The following is a 22,795-nucleotide window of genomic DNA, read 5'->3' on the forward strand; positions in this document are numbered from 1 at the left end:
AAAAGGTTCCTTAAGGATCCATAGAATCCTAAATATGCCGCCTCCAAGGCTACAAAGGCATTCGAAACGTCAGAGATCACCCAATTATGTGGGTGTATGAGAAGAGCCGCCAAGAAATATGCATGTAAATACGGGGCGGTCAAGTCATGGGGTCATGCAAGAAATGTGATTATATCATAGCCCCTAGTCGAGAATGAAAGAAAAATGGGGACAAGGTTGACTACCAGAAAATAACCAGGTTGGTGAGTACTGTGACGGAAGTCGTTTTTGGCGGGGGGCTGGTGGAACCCAGAATCCCTTGGAGAGGTTGGGAAACTGTTGTTTCAGCTCCCCATGAACCTCCTATGTCTAAGCCACCATGTGTCTATTAGAGGCACAAGGTAACCTAGAAAATGATAGACAGCTATTTAAAGGGGTTGTAAACCCTCATGGTTTTTAACCTTAATGCATTCTATGCTTCAGCCCCCTCAGTTTTATTTACCTGAACGCTGTCTTTCTCAGGCCAGGAACGAGCACACCAGCTCTAGCTGGTGTCTTATGTCCTGATTGGATAGATTGATGGCAGAAGCTTGACTACCAGACTCCAACCAGGGTGGCGAGTACCAACCGGTCAATTAACAAGGTGGCGTGGTTGCGGGCACCCTATACATATACAAATAGTGTCTCTGTACAATAAAACAAGGGACTCTAAAACTATAAGGATGCCTGGCCCACACATATTTGAAGAAAGTGGAAAGATAGTGTTGGACCCATAGGGTTATCCTATGTAATGATGTTGGTGTAAATGATCTGGCTCCTGGGCAGGTGGGTTCTACACCCCAGAGGATGTCCACAGTCTCCTTGGCTTGTGGCGTATTGTAACAAATTGAAATTGATGCGCCACACAAGGTCCAGATATCATTTTATTCCATGAAAAGTCAGGGGTACAATCCAAGAAGTAGCCAGTGTGTTTAGGGGTTCAAGAGGGAATTATAAGCACAGGCCTTTGGTGCCAAACAAGCTGCTGAAAAAGCCTGTGATTATAATTCATAAATACCATTGTAGGTCAAGTTCACTTCTAGTTTGTTCAGTCAAGCCCTGATGGAGTGGGCGCTCTCGAACCCTCGAAACACGTTGGCTACTTTTTGGATTGTACCCCTGACTTTTAATGGAATAAAGTTTTTCCCTGTGCTTTCAGCTGTGGTGTGGCGCTTTAATTTCAGTTCTCATTTCATTACACATATGGCAATTTAAATATTCCCATGTTAAGTGTTAAGCTGTAGGATTTTATATCAGTTAAAGTGATACTATAGGTTCACGTAAAAAAAAAATAACAAACATGTTATACTTACCTCCACTTACAGTTAGTTTTGCACAGAGTGGCCCACGATCGTCCTCTTCTGGGGTCACACGGCAGCTCCCGCGGCTCCTCCCCGCAATAGATAACCCCCTCTGGGAAGCTCTCTCACAAGGGGGTTACCTTGCGCGTGCACGCACTTCTGGCGGCCGCGTCATTGGATTTTATTGACAGCAGTGGGAGTCAATGGCTGCGCTGCTATCAGTCTATCCAATGAAGAGCAGAGAAGCTGTGGGGAGAACAACGCGGGATCGCACCCAAGAAAGCTCGTGGCTCAGGCAAGTAAAATGGGGGCTCGGGAGCAACGGACACCGCAAGGTGTTTTTTCACCTTAATGCATAGGATGCATTAGGGTGAAAAAACACGAGGCTTTACAACCCCTTTAAGATCTAGGGTCTTCTGATGGCTCATACTAGTTAATCTGTTAACCATTTTAAACCTTATATTAATTTTACTTTAATTATGGCTTTTTGTGTATCACAGGCATTTTTTAATCCGTCTTTGTATTAACCTTTCACACCTCTACTGATTCCGTGCCGCTCCGCCTGCATCTGTTAAATGTCACCAACGCTACATGCATATTTAAATGCATGTCAACTAAACTTCTTTTATGGAAATGGCATTGAATCGATGTGCCTAGAATAGAAATCATCGTTTAGTTATAAAAATCATTTTATAGCGTATTTTACACGTTCTTGTTTCCGTTGGAACAGGGAGGTCATTTTTATGTGACTTTCACATGTTGGTGTGCTTGATGTTCCATATTTCAGTGCTTTGTATTTTCTGTACTGTTTTGTAAATACTCCCTCTAGTGGTGGGCTGTATGTGCAGCCTTTGCTGAACATTAGCTGATCAAAGGATAAGCCAGGGAAAACAGATAGACCTGCATTTAGAGAGAGGAAGATTAACCACTTAAGACCCGGACACCAAAATGCAGCTAAAGGACCAGTCCCCTTTTTGCGATTCGGCACTGCGGCGCTTTAACTGACAATTGCGCGGTCGTGCGAATCGGATCCCAAACAAAATTGGCGTCCTTTTTTTCCCACAAATAGAGCTTTCTTTTGGTGGTATTTGATCACCTCTGCGGTTTTTATTTTTTGCGCTATAAACAAAAATAGAGCGACAATTTTGAAAAAAATTCAATATTTTTTACTTTTTGCTATAATAAATATCCCCCAAAAATATATAAAAAATTTCCTCAGTTTAGGCCGATACGTATTCTTCTACCTATTTTTGGTAAAAAAAAATCGCAATAAGCTTAAGTTTATCGATTGGTTTGCGCAAAATTTATAGCGTTTACAAAATAGGGATAGTTTTATTGCATTTTTATAATTTTTTTTTTTTTACTACTAATGTCGGCGATCAGCGATTTTTTTCGTGACTGCGACATTATGGCGGACACTTCGGACACATTTTTGGGACCATTGTCATTTTCACAGCAAAAAATGCATTTAAAATGCATCGTTTACTGTGAAAATGACAATTGCAGTTTGGGAATTAACCACAAGGGGGCGCTGAAGGGGTTATGTATGACCTAATATGTGTTTCTAACTGTAGGGGGGTGTGGCTGTAGGTGTGACGTCATCGATTGTGTATCCCTATAAGAGGGAACACACGATCGATGATGGAGCCGCAGTGAAGAACGGGGAAGCTGTGTTTACACACAGCTCTCCCCGTTCTTCAGCTCCGGGGACCGATCAGGGTCCGCGAGTCCCGCGGCTGGGCATTATACAATCACAGGTACGTGATTGTGCCCAGCCGTGCCATTCTGCCGACGTATATCGACGTTAGGTGGTCCTTAAGTGGTTAAAGCACAATCCCTTTGCAGCACTACAGATTTAATTTCCTAAAGGCATACAGGCGGTCCATTTTGCACTCTTATGCCTAGTAGACACCGAAAAAGATCCGTCGGAAATCCCGGGGGGAAAATCGAGAACTTGCTTGGTAACTTTTCCCCCGTACACACGAGAGGTTTTCCCGTTGGGAAAACTCAGATAAGATATTTGGTCGGGAATCCCGGCCGTGTGTATGCTCCATCGCAGTTTTTCCCATAGGAAAACTGCCGGGAAAAAAGTCCGCCGGGAATCCCGGTGGCAAAAAAACAAGGCAGGTTCTCTTTTTTTGTCTGGCGGTTTTTGGGCAGTTTTCCCATCGGAAAAACTGCGAGGAGCATACGCTCGGCCGGGATTCCAGGCCGAAAGCTCTCCTCGCAGTTTTCCCGTCGGGAAACCCGGCCGTGTGTACGAGGCTTTAGCTTTTTGAATGAGGTGAAGCTTTGTCAACTTCCATCTTCCAATCATGTGCAAGCAAAAATACTGTTGTTTTTTTCCCTGCATGTGATTGGCCATTTCATGGGCCCTGCATTGCAATTGGTGACATAACATTGGTCGGCAGTGCAGTGCTGTCTCATCACCACTCCTGTTTTGTTTACAAAGTCCAGACCTTCTGCCGACCGCCTGATATTTAGGGGAACAGAGAGTGGAAACTGTCAGCTTGTGTTGTGAATGATTGCAACTGGAGAGGAAGACTTGTATTTGTAAAAAAACACAAGCTGACAACAGCACACACCGGCTACTACACTTGTCTAAGAGAGAATAGGGTAGTAACCGATGTGTGCCATGGTCAGCTTGTGTCTTTGCTAATGAAATTACTCTTCTCTATTTGCAATCATTCACCACACAAGCTGACATTTTTCACTCTCTCTGTGCCCTGAATAGCAGGCGGCACTTCCAGACTCTGGCCCGGATTCACGTAGCATTTACGCCGACGTATCTCGAGATACGCCGCGTAAGTGCACATATGCGCCGTCGTATCTATGCGCCTGACTCTGAAAGCAAGATACGCCTGAAAATAGGCTTCATCCGACCAACGTAAGTTTCCTACTCTGTCGTATCGTGGGCGCATATTTACGCTGGCCGCAAGGGGCGCTCCCATTGATTTACGATTCGAATATGCAAATGAGTGAGATACGCCGATTCACGAACGTACTTGCGCCCGGCGCATTAATATACGCGGTTTACGTAAGTCGTACGTCCGGCGTAAAGTTACGCCTCATAAAGCAGGTGTAAGTCAGCAGCATCAATGCAAATGGCTGCACCAGGGAACACAGCCGTCGTTTTTTACGTCGTTTACATAGTACGTGAATAGGGCTAGTCGTACTTAGGCAGCTGTTTCGACGTGATTCTGAGCATGCACACTGGGAAGCGTCCATGGGACGGCGCATGCGCCGTTCGTTATTCGTATCTTGATGGCGCTCGGCCCATCATTTACATGGGGTCACGCCTCATTAGCATGGCTCACGCCCACTGCCACTTACGACGAGTTACGCCAAGGGAACCCAGCGTAGATTAGGGAGCAAGTGCTTTGTGAATACTGTGCTCGCCGCTCTGTGCTACGTCGGAGTAGCGTATATTCAATACGCTACGCCGGCATAACTATGCGCCAAGGTATGTGAATGTGGGCATCTGTGTGTACTGATCACAAGTCATTGGGAGACACGGTGCTGCAGAATGGAGAAGGGGGATTGGAGCAGAGCTGTAGCATACTGTGGCCAGAACATTATTAGTAAACGATAACAGGGGGTTAAAGTGGTAGTAAACCCTTTACAACCACTTTATGCAACAGGTAAATCTATAATAAGGCTTACCTGTAGCTACCCAGTATATCTCCTAAACCTGCATGGTTTAGGACAGGGGTCTCCAAACTGCGGCCCGAGGGCCAGATGTGGCCCTTTGCTAGCCTTTATCCGGCCCTTGGGGCACTATTCCTTCCACTGACATGAGGCACTATTCCTCCCATTGGCACCAACAATGGGGCACTATTTTATCCACTGATACCAATGATGGGATACTATTCCTCCTACTAATAGGGGGAATACTCCTTTTCCTATTGACCACCAACCCTGAGGCCATATTTGTTCTCACTGATCCCGGGCCCGTGACATTTTCTTCCCTTGCTGGCCCCAATCCGGCCCTCCTAAAGTCTGAAGGGAAATAAAGTGGCCCTTTGTTTGAAAAGTTTGGAGACCCCTGGTTTAGGAGATATCGCTCTGTCCCCTGCATGTGCCGATGTCATCAGCACATGCGCACTAGAGCAAACTGAAGCAATGGCATGTATGTGTCATTGCTTCAGTCAGTGTGTCGTTACCGGTGGCTCCTGCGAGCATGCGCGAGAGTGACGCCATCACAGCTCCGGCCAATAATAGCGCCGGAGCCGCCATACCCAGAAGTAACCCCCGGGAGAGATGTCGCCAGCCGGAGGGGTACTAGGACCGCTGCGGGGGCTTCGATGTAAGGTAAGTAATTCATAATAAGCTAGTATGCAAACTTGCTCATTATGCCTTTGTCTTGCAGGGTTTTTTTTTTGGGGGGGGGGGGGGTTTAAAACCACTTTAGGATGTGTGAGACAATCTGTACACACGCAGCTATGATCACAAAATCAGGAAAGTGTCAGGGACCATGAATCAGACAGAGACCGAAAATGCAGTAAAAATCACACCATTTTAATACAGTGGTAAAAATTGTACAAATAGTAGACGTAATCAAAACATAGCCACGGTTCGGTAACCAAATCGGGTAGTCAGAACAAGCCGGCAAATCAGGAAGCCAGAGATCAGCGTAGCCAGAGCAGCAGACAGGATCTGGAACCAGGTAGGACGTCAGCCAGGCAAGTCTTTACAGGAACACAGCAGAGAGTCTCTAGATATGTTGACCAAGGCGAAGGCACAGGAGATCTCATCCACACAACTTAAATAGCCAACAGGGCTTGTTAACGAGCAGGATATGATCAGCAGGCGAGTCACCGAGGAATGATCAGTGCTGGCAATTAACCGACAGCTGAGCTCTGAGACGGGAGGGCTGAGCCCAGCCCTGACAGAAAGCCTCTACACATAGATATCGGGATTGAGATGATTGCATTATTTATAGCTCAGATTTAATGCTAAATGGCATGGATGGAGGAATCTACCGGTTATTGTATTCAGACAGCTGCGGTGCCCACAGCTGCCTGAATACCTGAACAATGACTGTGTCTGATTGGAGGAGAATGGTTTGGTTGCTGTTTTGAGCCGAGCTTGGTGATGTAGCTTTAGATAGAGCTGCGAATGGCTATATATCTTGTGAATAGTTTATAAAATATATATATATATATATATATATATATATATATATATATATATATATATATATATCAAACTTTTTATAAACATGGAACTAATTTTTCAATAAAATATTTGAACAAGAAAAAGAAAAGAAAATATATCAAATAAAATAGAAAAAATACTTTATTAAAAAAGTATAAAAATACAGTGTATATATATATATATATATATATATATATATATATATATATACTGTATTATTATTTTTTATAAAGTATTTTTTCAATTCTATTTGATGTATTTTCTTTTTCTTAAAAATTTTTATTGAAAAAAAGGTTCCAGTACAGTGTATATATATATATATATATATACACACACACTATGGCCCGGATTCACGTAGAACCGCGTATCTTTGTGCAGGCATAACGTATCCTATTTACGTTACGCCTCCGCAACTTTTACAGGCAAGTGCCGTATTCTCAAACCAAAGTTGCGGCGGTGTAGCGTAAATAGGCCGGCGTAAGCCCGCCTAATTCAAATGTGGTAGATGTGGGCGTGTGTTATGTAAATTTTATGTGACCCCACGTAAATGACGCTTTTTACGAACGGCGCATGCGCCGTCCGTGAAAGTATCCCAGTGCGCATGCTCCAAATTAACCCGCAAGAAGCCAATGCTTTCGACGTGAACGTAAATGACGCCCAGCCCTATTCGCGAACGACTTACGCAAACGGCGTAACATTTTCAAAATTCGACCAGGGAACGACGTCCATACTTAACATTGGTACGCCGCATCTACGCCTCATATAGCAGGGGTAACTTTATGCCGGGAAAAGCCTAACGTAAACGGCGTATCTGTACTGCGTCGGCCGGGCGTACGTTCGTGAATTTGCGTATCTAGCTGATTTACATATTTCTAGGCGTAAATCAGCGTACACGCCCCTAGCGGCCAGCGTAAATATGCAGTTAAGATACGACGGCGTAAGAGACTTACGCCGGTCGGATCTAATACAAATCTATGCGTAACTGATTCTAAGAATCAGGCGCATAGATACGACGGCTCGGACTCAGAGATACGACGGCGTATCAGGAGATACGCCGGCGTAACTTGTTTGAGAATCCGGGCCTGTGTATGTATGTATGTATGTGTATATATATATATATATATATATATATATATACACACTATACAGTGGAACCTCGGATTGTATCGGATTATATACATATACTAAAGTATGAAATAAGAGTAAAGCGATCTAAATGAGGCAGATTCGATGCCCACTTGGTCTTTTTCTCTGTCATCATTCTCATGTGCTTGTGTTATACGCTGGGCAGGTGGAAGCCAGGGGAAGGATGCTTATTTTTGCAGAAAACAGAATGACTTCCTGTATTAATTTAAATTTCTGGAGTTACTTGTTACTGTAAATAAAGTCAAATTACAAAATAATTGGCTGAGAGAAGGCTGTACCCCCTGGTTGCTCACACGGAACACGGAGCAGACAGAGTGTAGGAGTTGTGAGTGGGACTGTGCTGGCTTCATTAATTAACTTCGAGCTTTTCCATACAAATAATGAAAAAAACATTGTGCTCGTTAAAGAGAAGTTTCTGAAAGACAAGAGGTGTGATTCATTCTGAAGGGAAGTTTTCTGATTAACCACTTAAGACCCGGACCATTATGCAGGTTAAGGACCTGGCCCCTTTTTGCGATTCGGCACTGCGTCGCTTTAACAGGCAATTGCGCGGTCGTGCGACGTGGCTCCCAAACAAAATTGGCGTCCTTTTTTTCCCACAAATAGAGCTTTCTTTTGGTGGTATTTGATCACCTCTGCGGTTTTTCGTTTTTGCGCTATAAACAAAAATAGAGCGACAATTTTGAAAAAAATGCAATATTTTTTACTTTTTGCTATAATAAATATCCCCAAAAAAGATATAAAAAAAACTTTTTTTTTCCTCAGTTTAGGCCGATACGTAGTCTTCTAGCGTTTTTTTTACCAAAAATATGTAGAAGAATACGTATCGGCCTAAACTGAGGGAAAAAAATAGTTTTTTTATATATTTTTGTGGGATATTTATTACAGCAAAAAGTAAAAAATATTCATTTTTTTCAAAATTGTCGCTCTATTTTTGTTTATAGCGCAAAAACTAAAAACCGCAGAGGTGATCAAATACCACCAAAAGAAAGCTCTATTTGTAGGAAAAAAAGAGGACCCCAATTTTGTTTGGGAGCCACGTCGCACGACCGCGCAATTGTCAGTTAAAGCGACGCAGTGCCGAATCGCAAAAAGTACTCTGGTCTTTGACCAGCAATATGGTCCGGGGCTGAAGTGGTTAAAGAGCTGGATGAGTCCTAAATGCACAAAATATAACTGGATATTAACTTTTATAAGCAATAACAGGAATTATTGATCCCGGGAATATCTGTGTGCCTTCTGGAAGGAATTTTTTCCCCTGCTGGAGAAAACTGGACCATGCTTCATGGGGTTTTTTGCCTTCCTGTGGGTATAGGATTGTGTATATGAAGGTTTTATATTGTTTGAACTAGATGGACGTCAAGCTGAATAACTACCATGTTTCCCCGAAAATAAGCCCGGGTCTTATAATTATTTTGGCAACAAAAGACACAGTAGGGCTTATTTTCGGGGTAGGTCTTACCACGTAATGTGCTGTCTTCACTCCCCCTCTCTCTCCCTGCCTGACGAGTTAAAATGCTTGTAAAATCCTTAAATCCACTCTATTACAGTATTATATTATGTACAATGTTTGTGTTTCTGTAATATATTTGTGCCAAATACCTTCGTTATAGCGCCGCTCTGCGCTTCTGTAACCCGCCGGAGCTCTCTTCCCCGCAATTATATTACAGAAACACACACATTGTACATTATATAATACTGTAATAGAGTGGGTTATAGGATTTTACAAGCATTTTAAACTAGGGCTTATTTTCGGGGTAGGGCTTATATTGCAGCCCTCCTGGAAAATGACGCTAGGGCTTATTTTCGGGGTAGGTCTTATTTTCGGGGGAAACACGGTATGTAACTAAGGAAGAATTACTATAAAAATGCTTTGGGCACCCTAACTGTTACTGATTTCCCAACAGTTGGCTCCGTAAAAAAAAAAGTCCTTAGCCACACATCACAGTGAAAACAGCCTCAGCCTGGGCTCCATCTCGGCCAAACCCCAACTCGTTTTGCATCACCCAAAGGGCTTGGTCCTGACAAAGCCCAATGGGTGGGGTGAAATGTGTTAGAGGGGAGTGGCCCAGTTGGGTCCTGGGCTGAGCCTGTTTTCACTTCCCCTTCATAGGTTATCGCAATGATGGGCACCTAAGGACTTTTTTTTTTCTTTGCATTCGTATCCACAGAGCTGGCAGGAGCTCCACCCCCGCCTGCGCTCACCAGCGGTGTACCTTGAGCAGCACCCGCAGTCCGGAGTTGGTTGACAGTTGGCTCCGGAGTTGAAGTACGGGCTTAGTGTTTGCTGTATTTGATTAACCGGTTAGTGCATTTTTTTTTTCCCTGCCAGGTAAAAGATATCGTGGCTCAGCATACAAAGGAGTGGTCCGATTTGATAAGCACCCACAGCGCTGAAGAACAGGAACTCCGGGACCTCCACCTGAGTCAGCAGTGCGACCTCCTCAAAAAACTGCTCATTACCGTCCAAGAACAACAGACGCAGCAACTGAAACTCTCACATGACCGGTGAGTGAAGGAAACGTCACATTATAGCCAAATAGAGAGAAGAGAATTGAAATTCGCACCAATTTCTCGTTATTCGGAAAATCGGATGTCTGTGATCATATCCAAACTACAATAGTAACGAATTTAAACCAATCCAAAATAACTAAATCAAAATTTCTGACGAAATGTGAATTTTCTAATCGAATTCAAATGGTTTTCTAATCGAATTCGAATTTCCGAAGAGAATAGAATAGTAAATAAAGGAATAGAATAGAAAATAATAGAATAGAAAATACAGTGAGTGGAACCTCGGATTGCAAGTAACGCGGTTAACGAGCATTTCGCAATACGAACAAAAAAAATCCTCACTCTGTGTTGTCTCGCGAAACGAGCAGGATTCAAACCAAAGCGGTGTGCACTACCGTGTTTGGCCTGAGTTGGGGGGGGCCACCTCAGGGCCCATCAGCACAGTTCGGAAATGCTCATAAAATCTCAGAAATACTCAGTTCCCGAGCCTTTCCGAGATTTTCCGAGTTCAGCTGAGGTGTCCTTGGCCTTTTCCGGGTGTTTCCGAGGCTCTCCGGCGCCCCCCACCTCTGGCCACATGCGGTATTGCATCCCATTAAAGTTAACGCGGAAAGAATTATTTTCGTTTCCATTGACTTCAATGGGAAACTCGTTTTGATATTACTGGAATGGATTATGCTCATAATCCAAGATTCCACTGTAATAGAATAGAATACAATAGAGTAAAACAGAACAAAATTAAATAGAAAATAGACGAACAGAATAAAATAGAATAGAAAATAAAGAAATAGAATGGAAAAGAATAGAGTAGAAAATAAAACAATAAAATACAATAGAGTAAAACAGAATAAAATAAAATAGAAAATTAAAGAACAGAATAAAATAGAATAGAACATAAAGGAATAGAATAGGATAAAATAGAAAGAAAATAACCATCTTCTGAAATTCAAAGTTCAAATAGAATAAATTAGAATAGAATAGGAAATAAAAGAATAAAACCATTTCCCAAAATTTGAATAAAAGAAATTTGAATAGAATAAAAAAGAATAGGTTAGAATATAATAGAAAATAAAAGAATAGAATACAAAAGAATATAATAGAAAAATAGAATAGAATATAACCATCTTCTGAGATTTAAATTAGGAATACAGGGCCAGATTCACAGTAGAGATACGACGGCGTATCTCCTGATACGCCGTCGTATCTCTGAGATACCCTAATATCCGACAGGTGTAATTGTTTTACACCGTCGGATCTTAGGATGCAATTCTAGGCCGGCCGCTAGGTGGCGATTCCATTGCGGTCGGCGTAGAATATGCAAATGACTAGTTACGGCGATTCACGAACGTACGCTTTACCCGTCGCTCTAACTTTACGTTGTTTAAAACTAAGGCTGCCCTCTAGGTGGACTAGCCAATGTTATGTATGGCCGTCGTTCCTGCGTCAAAATTTCAAAAACCACGTCGTTTGCGTAAGTCGTCCGTGAATGGCGCTGGACACCATTTACGTTAACGTCTAAACAAATGACGTCCGTGTGACGTCATTTAGCGCAATGCACGTCGGGTAATTTTTCCGATGGAGCATGCGCAGTACGTTCAGCGCGGGAACGCACCTAATTTAAATGGTGCCCGTCCCATTTGAATTAGGCGGGCTTGCGCCGAGCGCATTTACGTTACACCGCCGCAAGTTTACAGGTAAGAGCTTTGTGAATCAGGCACTTACGCTGTAAACTTGCGGCGGTGTAACGTAAATGGGATACGTTACGCCGCCGCAGCATAACGTAGTTCTTTGTGAATCTGGCCCAGAATGCATTCAAATAGAATAGAAAAGAATAATAAAAAAGAAAAGAATAGAATAAACAATAGAAAACAATGGAAAGAATATAACCGTTTTTCGAAACTTAAGTCCTGCTAGCCGCATCTTTGGAGCGGTGAGAGGAGCGGGGGGTGTTTACCGCTCCTACACCGCTCCTTCCCATTGAAAACAATGGGAAACCGCAGTAATACCGCCCGCGAGGCGCATTGCAGGTGGTATTAACCCTTTTTCGCCCGCTAGTGGGGGTTAAAACCGCACCACTAGCGGTCGAATATTGCGGTAAGTACGACGGTATAGCGGCGATAAAAATCGCGCCGCTATACCGCCACCGTGCCCCACGTGAAAGGGGCCTAAATACGAGTAAACTGTAATGTCCCGCTGGTGTTCAGGAGTGGGGATGCCGGCATAATCTATCGCTTATCCAGTAGTGTCAAATAGTAAAAATCTGGAACTGCCGCTCACCCTGCCGTGTCAATGTATGTGTATGAGCCCTGCCCCACTTACACCAGCCCGACGCGTTTCGCCCCTGCCTACCAGAGCTTGGACGTAGGGGACCTCTATGACTAAGCCCCCCGGTGAGCGGAACAAAACACGTCCGAGAAACGTGGTCAGTGGAGCTCAGTGGCTCAGGCCACCATACACATACATTGACACGGATTGGGCTTGGTGAGCGGCGTTTACCGTTTTTTTTTTGCTATCACCGCGGAGCAGAATACGGAGCGGTACCACCAGCTTCAGCTCTGTGCTTCCTCCTGCATCCTTTCCAGCCACCATCACATTTTCATTTTTTGGTGAAGATGTACCCTTCCTGCCCATGCTTGCTGGAGCACACGTCCGTGGTCCAGCAAGAGCCCCATACTGTTGACCGTGTGGTCCAAAGACGGAGAGCAGCCACGGCCATCTGGGGTCAAAAAATGCCGGATGGTTATTGGCCTCTGTGTTGCCGCACAGGAACAAAGCCTCCCGCTAAGGAAATGATTTACTGTGTACAATTGCTATTCTCCGGTTATTACACTCGTCACTGTATGATTCATTCTATACTTGTATCTACTCACAGAGAAAGCAAGGAGATGAGGGCAAACCAGGCCAAGATTTCCATGGAGAACAGCAAAGCCATAAGCCAAGATAAATCCATCAAGAATAAGGCAGAGCGTGAAAGGTAAGGATCCCTCAAATAATATTTTTTCTTACAAATAAATAAGTGAAAAGTGTGGGGAGTACATTTGTATTCAGCCCCCTTTACTCTGATACCCCTAACTAAAATCTAGTGGAACCGATTGCCTTCAGAAGTCACCTAATTAGTAAATAGAGTCCACCTGTGTGTCATTTAATCTCAGTATAAATACAGCTGTTCTGTGAAGGCCTCAGAGGTTTGTTAGCAAACCTTAGTGAACAAACAGCATCATGAAGGCCAAGGAACACACCAGACAGGTCAGGGATAAAGTTGTGGAGAAGTATAAATCTGGGTTAGGCTATAAACAAATCTCCCAAGCTTTGAACATCTCACAGAGCTTCTGTTCAATCCATCATCCGAAAATGGAAACAACTGCAAACTTACCAAGACATGGCCGTCCGCCTAAACTGACCGGCCGGACAAGGAGACCATTCATCAGAGAAGCAGCCAAGAAGCCCATGGTAACTCTGGAGGAGCTGCAGAGATCCACAGCTCAAGGGGGGGAATCTGTCCACAGGACAACTATTAGTGGTCTCTCCACAAATCTGCCCTTTATGGAAGAGTGACAAGAAGAAAGACATTGGTGAAAGAAAGACATAAGAAGTCCTGTTTGCAGTTTGTGAGAAGCCATGTGGGGGAGGGGACACAGCAAACATGTGGAAGAAGGTGCTCTGGTCAGATGAGACCAAAATTTTACATTTTGGCCTAAAAGCAAAACGCTATGTGTGGTGGAAAACTAACACTGCACATCACCCTGAACACACCATTCCTACTGTGAAACATGGTGGTGGCAGCATCATGTGGTGGGGATGCTTTTCTTCAGCAGGGACAGGGAAGCTGGGCAGAGTTGATGGGAAGATGGATGGAGCCAAATACAGGGCAATCTTAGAAGAAAACCTCTTAGGCCCCGTACACACGACCAAACATGTATGCTGAAACTGGTCCGCGGGCCAGTTTCAGCATACATGTTTGGTCGTGTGTAGGCGCGAGCGGGCCGAATTCCAGCAAACATTTGCCCGCCGGGCCTTTTCCCAGCGGGCAAATATTCGTGGACGTGTTTTAAAACCGTCCGCTGGAATCCTGCCCGCTCGGACATGTACGATCCTCAGTACAGACCTACCGTACATGTCCAGGCGCCCGCCGTCCCTCGCATGCGTCGAATGACTTTGACGCATGCGTGGAAGCCTTTAAATGGCAGGCCCGCCCACGTCTCCGCGTCATCATCGCGGCGACGACGCGGACACGCCCCGCGTATTGTTTACGCGCGGACTTCTGTACGATGGTGTGTACAACCATTGTACAGAAGCCCTCTGGCAGACATGTTTGTTCGTGAGTACCCGGCCTCAGAGTGTGCAAAAGACTTGAGACTGGGGGAGGTTTACCTTCCAGCAGGACAACGACCCCAAACATACAGCCAGAGCTACAATTGAATGGTTTAGATCAAAGCCTATTCATGTGTTAGAATGGCCCAGTCACAGTCCAGACCTAAATCACATTGAGAATCTGTGGCAAGACTTGAATATTTCTGATCACAGACGCTCTCCATCCAATCTGACAGAGCTTGAGATATTTTGCAAAGAAGAATGGGCAGAAATGTCCCTCTCTAGATGTGCAAAGCTGGTAGAGACATCCCCAAAAAGACTTGCAGCTGTAATTGCAGAGAAAGGGGGTTCTACAAAGTATTGACTCCGGGGGGCGCCATACAAATGTACCCCCCACACCTTTCACATATTTATTTGTAAAAAAAAATTAAAACCATTTATCATTTTCCCTACACTTCACAATTATGTGCCACTTTGTGTTGGTCTATCACATAAAATCCCAATAAAATACATTTATATTTTTTGGTTGTAACATGAGAAAATGTGGAAAATTTTAAGGGGTATGAATACTTTTTTAAGGCACTGTACCTATCTTAAAGTGGCTGTAAACCCTTACATACTCCCAGAGGGGACTATCATAGAGATTAAACCAATCTCAGGTGACACACAAGAGATTAAACAAATCCTTTTATGTAGGTTGTACCTGTTTATCTGCAGTTTTCTCTTCTCTAAATCTGTTCAAACAGCTGAGTTTATAAAGCTTGTACGAGAGTTAAAAATTGCGCTCTGCAGATCTCAGTGAGGAGAGCTCTGAGAGCTGATTGGAGGGATGGTCACACCCCCTTTACACAGCACACAGGAACAGAGCTGAGACTGTCAATCAGCTGGAGATCCCTCCCAGTGGTGGCTTTTCTCCTGGGGGGGGGGGGGCAAGCAATCAGCACTCACCCCCCCCCTGCACCAGGGGCAGCCGTGGGGCTTGCGCACTGTAAGCTAGCACCCCCCCCCCCCCCCCGGAGGGTGGGCACCTACTATGCGGCGGGCTGTGTCCTCCCCTTCTGTGTCCTCCGGGCAGCAGCGGGTCCGGCTCCAGCGTGTCGCCTCTTCCACAGCGCTAGGCACCCAATTGGAAAACAAGTCTCACTGACCTGCCTCCTGATTGGCAGGTGGTTACTGTAGTGTGAAAATAGTGACAATTAATTTGCTATGATCACACAATCGGGTGGAATTGGGGCTCACTCTCTGCTCCCCGAGTCCACCCTATTTTGAAGCCTATTAGAGCCTCTGGCTCTAATCAGGTGATTAAAAAAAAAACACCCCCGCCATAGGAATTCATGTGACCGGCGTCCTGAAATGGGCACATGGATAGGGAGGGTGGCGGAGGTGTTGGGGGGCGGCGACCATGCGCCCACAATGCACCGGCCGCCCTTGGTCCCTCCCCTGTCACTTTTTTTTTTGGTGTCAGGAAATATTTTCAGAAGTGATTTATGCTGATAGCAGAGGAAGGAGGCAGCAGAGAAAAATGATGCTTTGTGCTCTGGATTAAGACAAGTACATACTCTACAGGCATATGCTTTGTTCATATTTCATGTCTGAGGTTTACAACCACTTTAAGACCAGCCGTAGGCTAATGTGTCGAGCTAGGTTTATGCAATTTACAATGTACAGTACTTACCGGTGTATATTACCAATAGCAGGGCTTTTTTTCAGTGGGAATGTGGGGGAACGCAGTTCCGGCACCTCTTGCACTGAACGCCAATTGTAATTACTATTTGTAATGGCTGGGAGGTGCTGGAGTGTCTATTGCTTTCTGAAGGGCATCTATTGTTGCAAAGGGGACTGTTGTTGCTAGTGGGGGATCTATTGTTGCTGGGAGGAACCTACTATTGAATGAGTCTATTGATGCTGGCTGCTGGGCGATCTATTGTTGCTGGGGTGGATCTATTTTGCTAGAGGGAGGTATTGATTTTGGCATGAGGTCTATTGTTTCTTGGGGGATCTATTGTTTGTGGCGGGATCTTTTGCTGCTATCTGCAGGGAATCTACTTTACTGCTTTCCTTTTTATCATTAACAAATTCCATACAAATTACGTAGCACCACAAAATGATACTTGGTTCTGTATTTTTCAAAAGGGACAGTGCTTGGTGGTGGGTAGGTGGTGGAACCAAGGGACAGTGCTTGGTGGTTGGTAGGTGGTGGAACCAAGGGACGGTGCTTGGTGGTGGGTAGGTGGTGGAACCAAGGGACAGTGCTTGGGGGTGGGTAGGTGGTGGAACCAAGGGACAGTGGTTGGTGGTGGGTAGGTGGTGGAACCAAGGGACAGTGCTTGGTGGTGGGTAGGTGGTGGAACCAAGGGACAGTGCTTGGTGGTTGGTAGGTGGTGGAACCAAGGGATGGTGCTTGGTGGTGGGTAGGTGGTGGAACCAAGGGACAGTGCTTGGGGGTGGGTAGGTGGTGGAACCAAGGGACAGTGCTTGGTGGTGGGTAGGGGGTGGAACCAAGGGACAGTGCTTGGTGGTGGGTAACTGGTGGAACCAAGGGACAGTGCTTGGTGGTGGGTAGGTGGTGGAACCAAGGGACAGTGCTTGGTGGTTGGTAGGTGGTGGAACCAAGGGACAGTGCTTGGTGGTGGGTAGGTGGTGGAACCAAGGGACAGTGCTTGGTGGTGGGTAGGTGGTGGAACCAAGGGACAGTGCTTGGTGGTGGGTTGGTGGTGGAACCAAGGGACAGTGCTTGGTGGTGGGTAGGGGGTGGAACCAATGGACAGTGCTTGGTGGTGGGTAGGTGGTGGAACCAAGGGACAGTGCTTGGTGGTTGGTAGGTGGTGGAACCAAGGGACAGTGCTTGGTGGTGGGTAGGTGGTGGAACCAAGGGACAGTGCTTGGTGGTTGGTAGGTGGTGGAACCAAGGGACAGTGCTTGGTGGTGGGTAGGTGGTGAAACCAAGGCACAGTGCTTGGTGGTGGGTAGGTGGTGGAACCAAGGGACAGTGCTTGGTGGTGGGTAGGTGGTGGAACCAAGGGACAGTGCTTGGTAGGTGGTGGAACCGAGGGACAGTGCTTGGTGCTGGGTAGGTGGTGGAACCGAGGGACAGTGCTTGGTGCTGGGTAGGTGGTGGAACCGAGGGACATTGCTTGGTGGTGGGTAGGTGGTGGAACTGAGGGACAGTGCTTGGTGGTGGGTAGGTGGTGGAACCGAGGGACAGTGCTTGGTGCTGGGTAGGTGGTGGAACCGAGGGACAGTACTTGGTGGTGGGTAGGTGGTGGAACCGAAGGACAGTGCTTGGTGCTGGGTAGGTGGTGGAACTGAGGGACAGTGCTTGGTGCTGGGTAGGTGGTGGAACCGAGGGACAGTGCTTGGTGCTGGGTAGGTGGTGGAACCGAAGGACAGTGCTTGGTGCTGGGTAGGTGGTGGAACCGAGGGACAGTGCTTGGTGGTGGGTAGGTGGTGGAACCGAGGCACAGTGCTTGGTGCTGGGTAGGTGGTGGAACCGAGGGACATTGCTTGGTGGTGGGTAGGTGGTGGAACCGAGGGACAGTGCTTGGTGGTGGGTAGGTGGTGGAACCGAGGGACAGTGCTTGGTGGTGGAACCGAGGGACAGTGCTTGGTGGTGGGTAGGTGGTGGAACTGAGGGACAGTGCTTGGTGCTGGGTAGGTGGTGGAACCGAGGGACAGTGCTTGGTGGTGGGTAGGTGGTGGAACCGAGGGACAGTGCTTGGTGGTGGGTTGGTGGTGGAACCAAGGGACAGTGCTTGGTGGTGGGTAGGGGTGGAACCAAGGGACAGTGCTTGGTGGTGGGTAGGTGGTGGAACCAAGGGACAGTGCTTGGTGGTTGGTAGGTGGTGGAACCAAGGGACAGTGCTTGGTGGTGGGTAGGTGGTGGAACCAAGGGACAGTGCTTGGTGGTGGGTAGGTGGTGGAACCAAGGGACAGTGCTTGGTGGTGGGTAGGTGGTGAAACCAAGGCACAGTGCTTGGTGGTGGGTAGGTGGTGGAACCAAGGGACAGTGCTTGGTGGTGGGTAGGTGGTGGAACCAAGGGACAGTGCTTGGTAGGTGGTGGAACCGAGGGACAGTGCTTGGTGCTGGGTAGGTGGTGGAAACGAGGGACAGTGCTTGGTGCTGGGTAGGTGGTGGAACCGAGGGACAGTGCTTGGTGGTGGGTAGGTGGTGGAACTGAGGGACAGTGCTTGGTGGTGGGTAGGTGGTGGAACCGAGGGACAGTGCTTGGTGCTGGGTAGGTGGTGGAACCGAGGGACAGTACTTGGTGGTGGAACCGAAGGACAGTGCTTGGTGCTGGGTAGGTGGTGGAACCGAGGGACAGTGCTTGGTGCTGGGTAGGTGGTGGAACCGAAGGACAGTGCTTGGTGCTGGGTAGGTGGTGGAACCGAGGGACAGTGCTTGGTGGTGGGTAGGTGGTGGAACCGAGGCACAGTGCTTGGTGCTGGGTAGGTGCTGGAACCGAGGGACATTGCTTGGTGGTGGGTAGGTGGTGGAACAGAGGGACAGTGCTTGGTGGTGGGTAGGTGGTGGAACCGAGGGACAGTGCTTGGTGGTGGAACCGAGGGACAGTGCTTGGTGGTGGGTAGGTGGTGGAACTGAGGGACAGTGCTTGGTGCTGGGTAGGTGGTGGAACCGAGGGACAGTGCTTGGTGGTGGGTAGGTGGTGGAACCAAGGGACAGTGCTTGGAGGTGGGTAGGGGGCGAAAAAAAAAGTGACTCTAAGGGGGGAGTACCTGCACCTATTCTCCAAGAAAAAAAGCCCAAACTAATAGTATTATGATGGGAATGAGTATACCTATACACAATCACAGCTGTAATGTATATATTATTATGCTCCGACCTTTTAACTGAGTTCCTATTCCTTTGATCCTCTGTAGGCGGGTGAGGGAACTGAACAGCAGCAACACAAAGAAATTCCTGGAAGAGAGGAAAAGAGTAAGTAGGAATGAGTCACTGTCTTATTCTTGTGTACTTACCTTCCCACCTACACCAAATACCTCCAGGTGTACAGGTAGGAGGTTTATTCCGCCGATTGTCTTTACAAAGTCCTCCACCTACTGATCTCATAGGGGTTCCTGCCTGAGATGCTCCAAAGATTTGGCCATTTGGTGGGGAACTAAAGTTGGGAAGATTCAGTTTAACCCATTCCTTAACCGCTGACGTAGAAGGTTATGGCTTCAAACCACAGGATGTTACGAAATGTATCTAATATATATTATAGGGTTTGATCCCGGCCCGGCTAGATGGTTTATTGTCTAAGCAGATGTTATCCTCACCTGTCCAGGGGTGGAGGGGGTTAATTGTTGCTGTGAGGGATCTACTGTTGAGGGAAGTGTCTACTGTTGCTGACTGCTGGAGGGTCTATTGATGCTGGCTGCTGGAAGATGTATTGTTGCTAGCAGGGGTCTATTGTTGCTCAAGTGGTAATTTGTTGCAGTGGAGTGAACTAAGGGATGGTGCTCGGGGGTGGATAGGGGGTGGAACTAAGGCATGGTGCTCAGGGGAGGAACTAAGGGATGGTGCTCAGGGGTGGATAGTGGATGGAACTAAGGGATGGTGCTTGGGGGTGGAAATAAGGGATGGTGCTTGGGGGGGGGGGAATAAGGGATGGTGCTTGGGGGTGGAAATAAGGGATGGTGCTTGGGGGTGGAAATAAGGGATGGTGCTTGGGGGTGGAATTAAGGTATGGTGCTTGGGGGTGGAACTAAGGGATGGTGCTCAGGGGTGGATAGTGGATGGAACTAAGGGATGGTGCTTGGGGGTGGAAATAAGGGATGGTGCTTGGGGGTGGAAATAAGGGATGGTGCTTGGGGGGTGGAAATAAGGGATGATGCTTGTGGGTGGAAATAAGGGATGGTGCTTGTGGGTGGAAATAAGGGATGGTGCTTGGGGGTGGAAATAAGGTATGGTGCTTGGGGGTGGAACTAAGGCATGGTACTTGGGGTGAAACTAAGGGATGGTGCTCGGGGTGAATCTAAGAGATGGTGCTCAGGGATGGATAGGGGGTGGAATGAAGGTGATGGTGCTCGGGGGTGGATAGGGGGTGGAACCAAGGGATGATGCTCAGGGGTGGATAGGGGGTGGAACCAAGGGATGGTTCTCAGGGGTGGATAGGGGGTGGAACCAAGGGATGGTGCTCAGGGGTGGATAGGGGGTGGAACCAAGGGATGGTGCTCAGGGGTGGAACTAAGTGGTTCTCAGGGGTCAATAAGGGAATGGTGCTTGGGAGTGGATAGGGGGGTGGAACTAAGGGATGGTGCTCAAGGGTGGATAAGGGGTGGAATTGAGGGATGGTGCTTGGGAGTGGATAGGGGGTGGAACTAAGGGATGGTGCTCAGGGGTGGATCTAAGGGATGGTGCTCTCGGGTAGATAGGGGGTGGAACTAAGGGATGATGCTTGGGGGTGGGTAGAGAGCACAAGGGGTGACTCAGAAGTAGGGAGTACCTGCACCTATTCTCTTAGGAAAAAAAGTGCTGGATATAATAATTGGCTGACTACATTACCATTGCCCCTTATCACTCGGATGTATTTTCTGACCCCCTTTGTACATCGCATTCTCATGCATCTGTCTGCTTAAATCCATAAGACTGATACACAAAACCCTGAATGTTCCACATAATGTAACAACACAGGAAATTGTGCAGAGAATTGTTGATCAAGAACAAGAATAGATGTAGAATGAAGAATAATGTTGCCGCTAATGTTTCCATGACAACCACCTGAGCCTGTCAGTATGCCGCTCAGTAAAATCTCTTTTCCTGTGACATTTCTAACTAGAAAATAATAGACTGTGAGTGCCATTAAAGAAAGCAAAACACACACAAAAAAAAGATGATTTAATTTACATTATTTAATTAAAAACCGTGATATTTAAAGGGGCCCTGATATACAAATGTATACATATACACTGTATACAAATATTAAGATACATTCCTGACATGTCACACAATAAATCAGCCGTATGCTGCCCTCTTTTATCCTTAAAAAGCAAGTCCTGATCTAGTAATGTTACCATTGGATAAGGTGATGTCATCATTTTACTGCAGGCAGCAAGAAGCATTTCCTAAGTCTCCGCTCCCCCATCGATAAGACTCCAACATTGTAACTTTGTTAACATATTCAATAAATAATAACGTAAACATTCCTTGTAATAGAAATACAGATGACAGGTCCTCTTAATGGAGAGATCTGGGGTAAAAAAAAAAAAGAACGAAATCTCTTCTTTACCTTTAAAAGCAAAAGCTCAAAAAACTATTTTTACGATTTACTTCCAGAAGTGGGGGGCAGCCGGTCGCACCGTCGGTTCGTTTCTTGGGCGAACCGGTGGAAGGCGGTAAGCCCGAGAAACAATGTCGGGAGGAGGGGATGTACCCTCTTTGGAAACCGCTCCAGTGGCTTTCGGCAAGTGGTCCGTACACGTTGGGCGTTTGGCCATAGATGCCTTTCCTTATGGCAGCAGTGTTTTGGCAAAAAAAAAAAAAAAAAAGCTTTGTAACGGTCAGGGGTTAACGCCGTTATGATATTCTATTCCTCCAACCCAAGACAGCTTCCGACACTCCACAATCCAGGAGACAGGACCCATTGGATTTCCCCCCAGAATAACGAGACACAGCTCTGTTCTCTGGTTCCAAACAGAATGACCTTTAATGGTAAACTCAGGTTTCTTATATACAGTTAGAAAGCATGCTGCAGGAATCAAAGGGACAATGACACACTCCACCAACAACATCACACAATGGGTGCTAACGAGTCCCCCTCAATCCACATCTTAGGCCCCGTACACACGACCGAACATGTCCGATGAAAACGGTCCGCGGACCGTTTTCATCGGACATGTCTGCTGGGAGCTTTTGGTCTGATGTGTGTACACACCATCAGACCAAAATCCCCGCGGACAGAGAACGCGGTGACGTAGAAGACACTGACTTTCTCTAACACGGAAGTTCAATGCTTCCACGCATGCGTCGAATCAATTTGATGCATGCGCGGGATTTCGGGCCGCTGGTTAAACGTCATAACCAGCGGACATGTCCGACGGGCATGCTAAGAAACTTTTGTCCGCTGGAAAACTGTCCGCTAGGCCCTACACACGGTCGGACATGTCCGCGGAAACAGGTCCGCGGACCAGTTTCATCGGACATGTTCGGTCGTGTGTACTGGGGCCTTAGACAGACTTTCTGACTCCGCGATACGCTATTCTCACCTGCTACACAATCCACATTCCTTTAGTGAACATAAGTCAGACATCTGACCTTTAGAGTGTGTTAACTCACAATACATATTAGCATCAATAGAACTTTCACACAATACAGGGTTAGTACCATGAAATATCTTAGAAGCCAGGCT

General features: G+C 46.6%; 1 protein-coding gene across 4 annotated transcripts in view; it reads left to right on the plus strand.

The window, feature by feature from the left end:
* Positions 1 to 22,795, plus strand: part of PLCB4 (phospholipase C beta 4) — a 477,241-nt gene that overhangs the window by 443,125 nt on the left and 11,321 nt on the right. For all 4 annotated transcript variants that reach the window (XM_040351702.1, XM_040351705.1, XM_040351703.1 and 1 more), the window contains 3 exons: positions 9,955 to 10,130; positions 13,009 to 13,110; positions 19,326 to 19,383. In XM_040351702.1, the coding sequence (XP_040207636.1) occupies positions 9,955 to 10,130; positions 13,009 to 13,110; positions 19,326 to 19,383 (336 nt within the window). The remainder of the gene's footprint in view (positions 1 to 9,954; positions 10,131 to 13,008; positions 13,111 to 19,325; positions 19,384 to 22,795) is intronic.

Source organism: Rana temporaria, chromosome 4 (genome assembly GCF_905171775.1).
Source record: "Rana temporaria chromosome 4, aRanTem1.1, whole genome shotgun sequence".
Classification (NCBI taxonomy): Eukaryota; Metazoa; Chordata; class Amphibia; order Anura; family Ranidae; genus Rana; species Rana temporaria.